Genomic DNA, 10,986 nt, shown 5'->3' on the forward strand with positions numbered 1-10,986 from the left:
GCTGCTATTTATAAAGTAAACATTCAGAAGTAGTCTGCTCTCCTTTTTCCTAGTCTGTCTTAGTGTGGAGACTCAGCTGAAACCTGTCCACCATGGGTGACCCTGGTAGCACTTAAAATATCAGTGGTGTCACTTCCAGAATCATAGCAACACACAGGTCACCACAGTATGACAAACTGATGGATGAGTGATCGATAGAATCTGTACAGTATTGTAACAGTTTCCAGATTATGAAATACTGGTTCATTGTGACTGCATAGGAGTGATGGTCTATAGAATGCCTTGTGTTATGTGGATGTTGGACAGGTATTTTTGCTTCCAATTTACAGATGAATAATTGGTACTTACTAGCTGTTGTCCTTGGTTACAAAAAAAAAAAAAAAAAATGTCACTGTTTGAATTTTATCCCCTGTAAAGTGGATCATGATCCCTGGTGTGGCACTATAGGATTGGCACTGGACTGCTGACCACACTAACTAACCACAAGGTTGGCAATTCAAACCCACCAGCTGCTCTCTGAAACCCTACGCAGGGTCACTATAAGTCAGAATCAACTTGACTGCACACAACAACAACAAAGGGACTAATAATAAAACTCAGACAGGTGTTTTTGCCTCCAATTTACAGATGAATAATCGGTACTTGTGGCGCTGTGGGCTAATGCATCAGACTGCAAAGCCGTTTGAACTGCAAAGGTCGGTAGTTCAAGCTCACCAGCTGTTCCTTGGAAACCCTATACAGGGTCGCTATGGGTCAGAATTGACTCAACAGCACTTAACAACAACTAGGCTGTTGTTCTTAGTAGCTTCAAAGGGTTGCTGTGAGAAGTAAATGAATTAATGTGTGTAAAGCACTTAGAATTTGCCTGGTGTACAGAGAGCGCTATGGCTTTGGGGCTCAGACAGCTTCCAGACTTCCAGGTTCCAAGTGCATTCTATCTTCCCAAGTCAGTACCTAATATTGAAACTTCCCAGTCAGGTCGAAGGTAGTTTTGTGTCATTGGGATGGGCGGCAACTGTTTCAGACAGAAATATGTCTCTCATCTTCTAATGGGGATGGGAGGAAACTTGCTAGGGTGGGCAGCCACCAGATCTGCACTCCCCCATTAAATAAACATTGGCCCCCTTCTGAGCAGCCTCCTAGCCTGCAGTACTTTGTGGGCCAACTGAAATGAGCTGCTGAATTGCACCCGGGTTTAAGCTTACTGTGTTCAGGCCAGTGGATGCTGGATCAGAAGAGAGGGAACAAAAACAGCCCTAGGATTGGGTGGGATGTGAACTTGGAAAGAAGACACTCCCTCATCCACAGTCAGATTTACTGGGAGTTCTAGAGACTCACCCACAGCTCACTTTGTGAGGAGGGAAACAGAAACCAATCATTTCAAATCCATAGAGACAACAGTTCTTGCTGGTGGGGGACACTGGGACGCAAGAAATGAAAATGTAGATTTTGGAGTTGGACAAAGATGGCTTCAAATTCCAGCCTTCTGTGATCTCAGATCTGTGGTTTAAATATTATCAAAATAACATTTACCTGCTGGAACTGGTACAAGAATGAAATGAAACTGTGTTTTTAGCTAGGACTGTGTTTTTAGCTCAAAGAAAGTAAAGACCTGGTGTGATGCTGTAGTATAAGCACTGGACTGCTAACTGAAAGTCGGCGTTCAAACCCAAGTGGGTCCTCAGAAACCCTATACAAAGTCACTATGAATCAGAACTGACTCCACAGCACTTACTTAACAGCAACATTATGGGGAGAAAGGAGACGTGGTGGCACTATGGGTTAGATGTTGGTCTGCTAACCACGAGGTCAATGGTTCAAACCCACCAGCTGATCCATGAGAGAAAGATGAGGCTGTCTGCTCAGTAAAGATTTAGTCTTTGAAACCCTATGTAGGATCACTTTGAGTTGGAACTGACTCTGTGGCAGTGGGTGAGGATTTTTGTTTTCTTTACATTGAGGTGTAAACCATGTCAAAGGCTGTATGTAGTCTTTGATCTGGATCAGTAAGTATTTTAAGTCCTCTGCCCTTTTAGCAACATGGTTGTATCATCTGCATATCACAGGTTGTTAATGAGTCTTCCTCCAGCCATGATGCCATGTTCTTTTTCTTAGAATCCAGCTTTTTGGATTACTTGCTCAGCATACAGGTTGAATAAATATGGTGAAAGAATACAAGTTCCTAGCACACAATTTTCCTGAATTTAAATTATTTAGTGTCCCCTTGTTCTGTTCTAATGACTACCTTTTGGGTTTTGTGTAGGTTCCTCTTGAGCGCAATTAAGTGTTATGGAATATCTATTTCCTCAATTTTATCTATAGTTTGTCATGATCCACATAGTCAAGAGGCCTTCTTCATAGTCAGTAATGCACAGGTAAACATCTTTCTGATATTCTTTGCTTTCAACCAATATACATATGATGTAAGCAATGATATCCTTTGTCCACATTCTCTTCTGAATCCAGCTTGAATCTCTGGCAGTTCCCTGTCGATGCGCTGTTGCAGCTGCTTTTAAATTTTCTCTCACAAAATGTTACTTGCATGTGATATTAATGATATTGCCTGATGATTTCTACATTCCATTGGGTCAGCTCTCTTTATTTTATTTTAATATTTTATTATGAATTATGTGATAGTTTACATGGGAGAAAATTAGCTTTACATTCATCCTATCGTATATATCGTTTCATTGCCATGGTTACAATCCCCTCTATGCATTATCAACCAACCAAAGGGTATACCCTGCAAGCCTGCCTCCCTCTACCTCTACCACAGTCCCTCTACCTCTCTGGGTCTAAAGTCCCCAGGTGCTCTGTCTCTCCACATCATTGTCTCTGCCTACATCTCTGGTATCACTGCTTCTCTGGGTAGGTCTGGCTCTCCGCTCTTCTCCCTTGATGGCCCCAGGGACTTCCGCTCCTGGACTGCAAAGTAAATCACTCCCCTCCTTTTGCTACAAAACGTCTACCTTTATATTTCCAACCCTCACAATCAGTCCTGATAACAATTATTCACTATTGTATTACAAGAGACCTATCTGCATCTCCTTTCATCAGCCCTGCCCAGACTGATTGGATACTACTCAGTGGAGATTCTACCTTCCTCCTTGCCCTTTAGATCTAGGCTCCCTCTTGAAAGCTTGTAAGACAGTCACTTCTTGTCTTTGTTGCCCCCCCTTTTGGGTAGCCTATGTCCAAGTTGCCCATTCCTGCCTATTCTGTGTGTGGAGGGGGTGGGAATAATCCTTACTGTAAAGATTTGTTCCCTCTTTTGAGCTACTGCATCCATAGGTGTAGGTCAAGTTCATCAAATTGTATCAGATTACTCTTTTTTTCCTCTTTTTCTTCTTCTAGTTGAGCTCTGATCATCCAGTCATTGAAGCCAGGTCAAGTGGGTATTATCTACAAGTGTGGGTGTTCTTATGCATATGCCCTCTCTTCTTATCAGCTGGATGCTTCACTCTCCACTCTAGTCCTCTGTGGCTAGGGTCACCTCTCTTTAGAATGAGCACAACTGGAATCGCTTCCAATCAGTTGGCGAAGTAACTGTCTTCCAAATTTCTTGGCATAGATGATCGAGTGCCTCCTGTGCTGCATCAATTTGTATTCCATCAATTCCCAGAGGCTTGTTCTTTGCCAATGCCTTCAGTGCAGCTTGTATTTCTTCCTTCAGTATGCTTGGCTCTTGATCATGTGTTACCTCTTGAAATAGTTGATCACAACCATATCTTTTTTATACACGGACTTTATATATTCCTTCCTTCTTCTTTTAATGTTTTCTGCATCATTCAATATTTTACCCATACAATCCTTCAATATTTCAAATTGAGGCTTGAAGTTTTTCTTCAGTTTTTTCAGCTTGAGAAATGCTGAGTGTGTTCTTAACTTTTGGTTTTCTAATTCCAGGTCTTTGCACATTTCGTCATAATGCTTGACTTTGTCTTCTTGAGCTTCTGGATTCAGATGCCAATACCTTCAGTGCAGCTTGGACTTCTTCCTTCAGTATCATTGGTTCTTCATAATATGCTACCTCTTGAAATGTTTGAAAATTGACCATTTATTTTTTTATAATGACTCTGTGTATTCTTTTTCTGCATCATTCAATATTTTGCCCAAAGAATCCTTCAGTATTTCAAGTCAAATCTTGAATTTTTTTCCTCAGTTCTTTCAGCTGGAAAATGTTGAGCATGCTCTCCTTTTCTGTTTTCTAACTCCAGGTCTTTGCACATTTTATTATAATACTTGACTTTGTCATCTCAAGCTGACCTTTGAAATTTTCAAGTCAACCCTTTTACTTCCTCATTTGTTTCATTTGCTTTATCATCTTGATGCTGGAGAGCAAGTTTCAGAGTCTTTTTTGACAACCATTTTGGTCTTTTCTGTCTGGTCTTTTTAATGACCTTTTGCTTTCTTCTTGTATGGTATTCTTGATGTCATCCCACAACTCTTCTGGTCTTTGGTCATTAGTGTCTAATACATCAAGTCTGTTCTTGAGATGGTCTCTAAATTCAAGTGGGATATGTTCAAGGTCATATTTTGGCTCTTGTTGAGTTGATTTAATTTTCCTTAGCTTCAGCTTGAACTTGCATAGGTACAACTGATGATCTGTTTCACAGTTAGTACCTGGAATTTTAGGGCTAATGGTTTTGAGCTTCTCCACAATCTCTTCCCACCGATGTAGACAATTTGATTCCTGTGTATTCCATCTAATGAGGTCCATGTATATAGTTGTCTTTTATGTTGTTTAAAAACCATATTTGAAATGAGTAAGTCGCTGGTCTTGCAAAATTCTATCGTGAGATCTCCAGCATTATTTCTATTACCAAGGCCACATTTTCCAACTACTGATCCTTCCTCTTCCAATCTTCACATTCCAATCACCAGTAATTATCAATACTTTTTTTTTTTTGAGATCCAATCAAAGCTTTATTAGCAGAAAAAGCCAGCAGTCTGGAGGATGGATAGCATAATTTCTCAAGACCGTCCTTTCACAAAGAGCAAGCACATTATATAGGGTAAGTTACATTTGGATGTATACTTGTTGATTTAGGGTCAAGACCATAGCAAGCATTACAAAAGGGGTAGGGTCACATGCTCAGCTGGACTGAACAAATGTGGATCAATACGGAAGTCATTGAGGGGAGCCCTAACGATGAGGTCTATCAGTCAGGTCCTGTCTCTGAGGTGGGAAAGTGGTGAGTCTTCCAAATGTATAGGGCCTCTCCTTCCCCCACCCTGCCCCAGTAAATCTAGTAGGATGTAGAAGGCCTTAGTTTCACAAAGTTCAACTATCCTGCTGAGCTGTGTTACAAAAGTACAATGCCAATAAGGCAGGAGGTAAAGGGTTATTCAACATACAATCCCTCTTCAAACAGAAATCAGACATATTCATTACATTATTGCCAAACTGAAACTAGAGTTTACTGCCTGTCACTGTAGTCAATCACAGAGATGGGGTGAGATCCCATTCAAGCTTTATAAACAGAAAGCCAGCAGTCTGGAGGAGGGAAAGAATCATTTCTCAAGACCATCCTGTCCATTATGAAGAGTGGGCACATTATATAGGGTATGTCACATTTGGATATACACTTACTATAGTTTAATATCAAGATAGCATCTTTCGGGGGGTGGGGGGTGAAGAAAAATAATCAGGCAATGACCCTTCTCAAGAATTCCATCTTTCAGGAAAAAGGAACAATCAGGCAATGATCCTTCTCAAACATTCTACCTTTAGGGTCTCTGCTTAATTTCTGAGATAACTATCTGAGTGGGTTTAAGCATGTCCTATTCTCCTTGTCCTATCCTCCTTCTAGGACCACAAGGTCGTCCCAGCCTATATATAAACTTCCTCATTTGCAGGATCCTCACTTCAGACTCAATGACTAACCTGACTCCATTTATTTAGGTCAGTAGATCCATGCTATCATTTCCCACTGTTATTTTTAGATTTCATTTCTATGAAATTTGCTTCAAATGAAAACAGTTATTTTGATCCTGGGCATTGTTACTTGGATCAAAAGAACTAAGCTTAGGTTGTGAAAAACAGCAAGTTTTACAAAGGGTGATACAACAAGGTAAGCATTGAATACAGCAACATATAAAAATTCCTTTGACAATACAAACTCTGACACCCACTATTAATGTGCATAGCCACCCCAGATTAGGTAACCAAGATAACCAACTTTCGATATCTGCTCCAAAGGAGCCCTCTCTTTGCTGAATGTTAGAAATAATTCCTTTAACGTTTTTCAGTTTTTGTTCGATTAATTTAGAATTGTCTGAGAGATTAAAACAACATAGCCCTTTAAATTCCTCACATCCATGATTATGCCGTAAGAGCAAATAATCTATAGCAGCCATGTTTTCCAAAAGTGCTTCCCTGACCTGTTCTACACTTAGGGCATTGATTGCTTGGGAAGTTGTGTTTAGAGCTTTGACCATTGAATGGGCAAATTGACTGACTTCTACATTTAGGGCAGTTACCATGGCAGGCATGACAAACAGAGACAAAGCTATGTATTTTGTAGAGCTAAATAAATGCAGATCACTAGACAGTCAACAGATTAACTTCCCCGGTTACGGTTACTCAACTCTTTGTTTCTTTTAAATCCTGAATCTTAAGAAAAAAGGTGGTAAGTCATCCAAGGGAACAGGATCCCTTTGAGACACTGATGGGAACATTGAAAAAAAAAACAACTGATGCCCGCAGGAAGAACCACCCAGAAGGTAGTTTAACATGTCCGTGAGCATCGGACACTGTCTCTACCTCTGTACAGTTCGGAATGGTGTTTCTTAAGGATTTGCAATCAGCTGTACATCCAGAGAACTGCACACAATGGGCACTAGGGGTACCTGTTCTAAGCTGAATAGAGAACTTGTCTCTCTCTTCTCATTACCACCAGACCCCAATTATAGATGTTATCATAAGTGATATTCTTTTAAATATATAGAAAAAGGGCGAAATTTTGAATTAACTCTAAAGGCGTACATATCCCTACTAAACATGAGGTAAGGGTCTATTCTATGTAAGTGCACCCTGAAAGACAAAAATCAGAGACTTTCATTACACTCCAACCTAAATAGACCCATTGAAAGGAAATAATGTCTTGCCAGAGTCCCATTGTAACCAGCAGGAGATACATTATTTTAAGGGACGTCTTCTTATCTTTAGTTGGGTTTCACCAGTTGCTTCTTATGTCCAGGTGGTCCTATCAACTGACGGGTAAGACGTGATTCTGGTATAGTGTATCTAGGCTTTGAGTCTTGCTAACTTGATGGGGTGACTAGTAAGATTTCCCAGGGTCCAGTCCACTTTTCTTCTAACTCCATGTTCTGAGAACATGATCTCCAGACTGGAAGGGTTCAGGTTATCTTTAGGGGGGGAAGCAGGCCTGGGACAAGCAGCAGGAAGACGACCTGATAGGGACCGTGATGAGCTGGCCAGAGTGAATTTCTCAGCCTCTTTCCTGAGAGGATATTGGTTTCTGTGGGATGGTTAGCTTCTAGGCTTCAATGAGACCTCAGTGGAGGATGCTTATTGGCTCTCCCAGAGTTCTGCTAGCCCACACGAGGGGTTTATATGATTATCGATCTCCTCAGGCTAGTGTGACTGGTTTCCTGAGTTTGAATCAGTAATTACCAGGCATGTTCATGAGGAACCTCCATCTGCAGACTTTTGATTTCAAGAAGAAAAGTTCTTTGAACATGCAACTTTAGAAGCAGGTCCTGGCCCAGTAAGGGGACTGGGGCAGTCATTGTTTTTCAGTAGTCTAGGAGTTTCAGGAAGAACTGGTCCTCAAGCCTCCCTGAGATCTCAGTCACCATCACTGAATGGAGCGATGGGAAATTCAGAGGCATACTGACCACTGAATAAATGGCACCAGTGTCCAACAAAAATCCAGTCTGTTCCCCATTGTTATTTTTAGCTGAGGTTCCTGGGGGGTAGTGGTGGTGGTGGTGGCAGCAATAGGGGTGGCAGAGTATGACACCAAATCATGCTGCACCCCCAAGCCCCCTAGTCACTATCGGTCTTCTGCAGACAATGAAGCCTCTTCAACCATCTGTTGAGTTGGAGGATGGCATTTTCTGTTAGATCCTCCCCTGAGATTTGGGCACTCATTTAAGGGGTCCTCCCTGGGGCCCCACAGGCTTACCTCTAGTGGTCTTTAGGAAGACAGTAACGGCCTGAGATTTCTTGTGCTCTTGGCTGTTAAATACCTCAAAGGTGATATCCACCAGCTGGGATACATTCAAGCCAATTGCCCTGTCGAATTTCTGCAATTTCTTTTTAATATCCGAGGCACTGTGGGAGATAAAAGTCATGTTAACCATTCGGATATTTGCTGAGTTCTCAGGATCAAGGTCTGTGTACTTACAGTAAGCGTTCTCAGTTGGCGTCTACTGAACTGCCTGTACCATGTTCAAGCTCTTTTGTTTAGAAACTCCCTTCTTCAGACCTCTGAGAATGTACCTTTTATAGTGCTCCAACCACAGTAGGCACATTTAGATTTCAATTTGTGTCAGCTGGAGGAATTACCTTGACTGGGACAAAGGTCCTGTTCAGGTTTTTCTCCATGGATGCGTGCGGCTTCATCCAATGCCTTATCTCAGACCAGCTTTCTCTCATTGCTGGTCAGGAGCATGGCCAACAGGAGCCTGAATATTTGCCCAATTAGGATGATAGGTAGCAAAAATGTTGTTGTTATTGTTGTTATTAAGTACCGTCGAGTCGATTCCGACCCATAGCTGCCCTGTATAGGGTTTGCAAGGAGTAGCTGGTGAGCTTGAACCACCGACCTTGCAGTTCAAATGACTTTGCAGTCTGACGCATTACGCCGCAGTGCCACACCAGGGTAGCAAAAAGTGTGGTTATTTAATTTGTCATTTTGGTTGAGTCATCCTGGTGTGGCACTGTGGGTCAATGCGCTGGACCACAAAGTAGATCCGAACTGCAAGGTCAGCTATTCAAGCTTATCAGTCGCTCGTCGGAAGCCCCACACAGGGTCGCCACAAGCCAGAACTAACCCGACAGCATTTAACAACATCTCAATAGGAAGGATTTAATTTTTCCTATTTAACATGTCCAAGGTAGAGAGAGAAACGAGATTGCCCTTCTGTATTCAATCCTATGGGCATCTGCGGAGAGGGTATTGCCCTGCCTTTGTTCCGGGTATCCCTCAACCAAAATGTGTCCCTTGAAGGATGTGGTATAGAGAAATCACTTCCAAACTGCTTCCCTCAGCAGCTGAATATGGCAGGGCAGGTTCACTAGGTCAGGCTATACTTTTCCCTACTAGCAGCTGCTGTGCATCAGAAGGCATAGTAAGATAATTCTACAATCAAAAGCTATATTTCACTAAAAAGCAACCATTCATCTCTTTGTATATTCACATCTAGGCCTGCTTAGTACTCTGTTTTCACCTAACACTCATCTGTATTCATTTTCCCTCTGCATGGCTTTCATATTGGCAGTATAAATGCACTATAATACATATACATGATATAGTTTACATACTATTGGAATTCCAGGTTTTCAGTTTCTTAAACATAAATACAGTACAAAAACAAAAACAAAAGTAATTTTACAATAGACAATCTAACACAGAGGTTGAATAATGGTATAATGTAAGATGGTATAATAATAAGGATCCATTCAAAGATTATATCCTTCCCCCCGCCTCCGCCCCATAATCTAGATTGTACATTGGCCAAACTGTATTACAGTAGAACACCATTTCCTTTTATGTCATAGGAGGGCACCCATACAGAAACCAGTCAGACAGAATTACGCCTACAGGGCTTTGCTTTGGGATTGAGGCCTGTGCTCCCATTTTTCAGATATAGAGGTTAACCTTAACAGAAACAGAAACAGAAGGGACACTTACCGTGCCTCTATGTGCACACCCAGAATAAAGCAAGGGGATCTCAAAAGTGAAGGCAATGGTGATTGCAGGAGACACAGGATTGAAGACCTGCTAGGAAAGTTCAGTTGCTGTGCTCCTGGGCTCACCAGTCCAGGCAGCCAACAGGCCTCCCAATGCTACTTACTGGGGAATCCTGCAAGGTCCCTAAGCGTGGTCGCCAGAAATATTTCCAAACTGAAAGTCGGCAGTATGGATGGAGAGAATCATTTCTCAAGACTATCCTCAACTATCAATACATCTTGATTGCATGTTTGATCAATTTCAGACTGAAGAAGTTGGTAGAATTCTTCAAATTTTCATCATCACTTGCTTTAGTGGTAGGTGCATAAATTTGAATAATAATGGTATTAACTGGTCTTCTTTGTAGGCGTATGAATATTATCCTATCACAAATAGTGTTGTTCTTCAAGATAAATCTTTAAATGTTCTTTTTAAGGATGAATATGACTCCATTCCTCTTAAATTTGCCATTCCCAGCATAGTAAATCATGATTGTTAGATTCAAAATGGCCAATGCCAGTCTATTTTAGCTCATTAATGCCTAGGATATCAATCTTATACATTTCATTTTTGAAGAACTTTCCACTTTTTTCTAGATTTATACTTCATACATTCCATGTTCCAATTATTAATGAATGTTTGCTGAGGATTCTCCTCATTTTGAGTTGTTACCCGTAAGCAAATAAAGGTCACAAAAGTTTTACTCCACTCTCCTCATCACAGTCAACTCTACATTGAGGGGGCAGCTCTCTCCAGTTTCATTCTGTGTGCCTTCCAACCTGGTGCAGAGAAGGAAGGGCTCATCTTCCAGCACTATCTCTGGCAACATTCTGATGCTATTCACAGTGTTTTCATCTTCCAGCACTTTATCTGACAATGTTCCACTGTTTGTTATTCATAAGGTTTTCAGTGGCTAACCATTCATTGTTGTTGGAGCTCTGGTAGCGCAGTGGTTACGAATCGGTCTGCTATACTCAGGGTCAGCAGTTCGAAACTACCAGCTGCTCCGTGGGAGAAAGATGAGGCTTTCTGCTCCCGTAAAGATTTACAGCCTTGGAAACCC

At 41.5% G+C, this 10,986-nt stretch overlaps 1 protein-coding gene across 1 annotated transcript in view; it reads right to left on the reverse strand.

Annotated features, from left to right (window-relative positions):
• The window catches only part of NOTO (notochord homeobox), a 19,288-nt gene extending 10,966 nt beyond the window's left edge, over window positions 1-8,322 (reverse strand). The window contains exon 1 of the mRNA XM_006862987.1: window positions 8,154-8,322. Coding sequence (XP_006863049.1) covers window positions 8,154-8,322 — 169 coding nt within the window. The remainder of the gene's footprint in view (window positions 1-8,153) is intronic.
• Window positions 8,323-10,986: the final 2,664 nt, after the last annotated feature.

Source organism: Chrysochloris asiatica, unplaced genomic scaffold, assembly GCF_000296735.1.
Source record: "Chrysochloris asiatica unplaced genomic scaffold, ChrAsi1.0 scaffold00052, whole genome shotgun sequence".
NCBI classification, from domain to species: Eukaryota; Metazoa; Chordata; class Mammalia; order Afrosoricida; family Chrysochloridae; genus Chrysochloris; species Chrysochloris asiatica.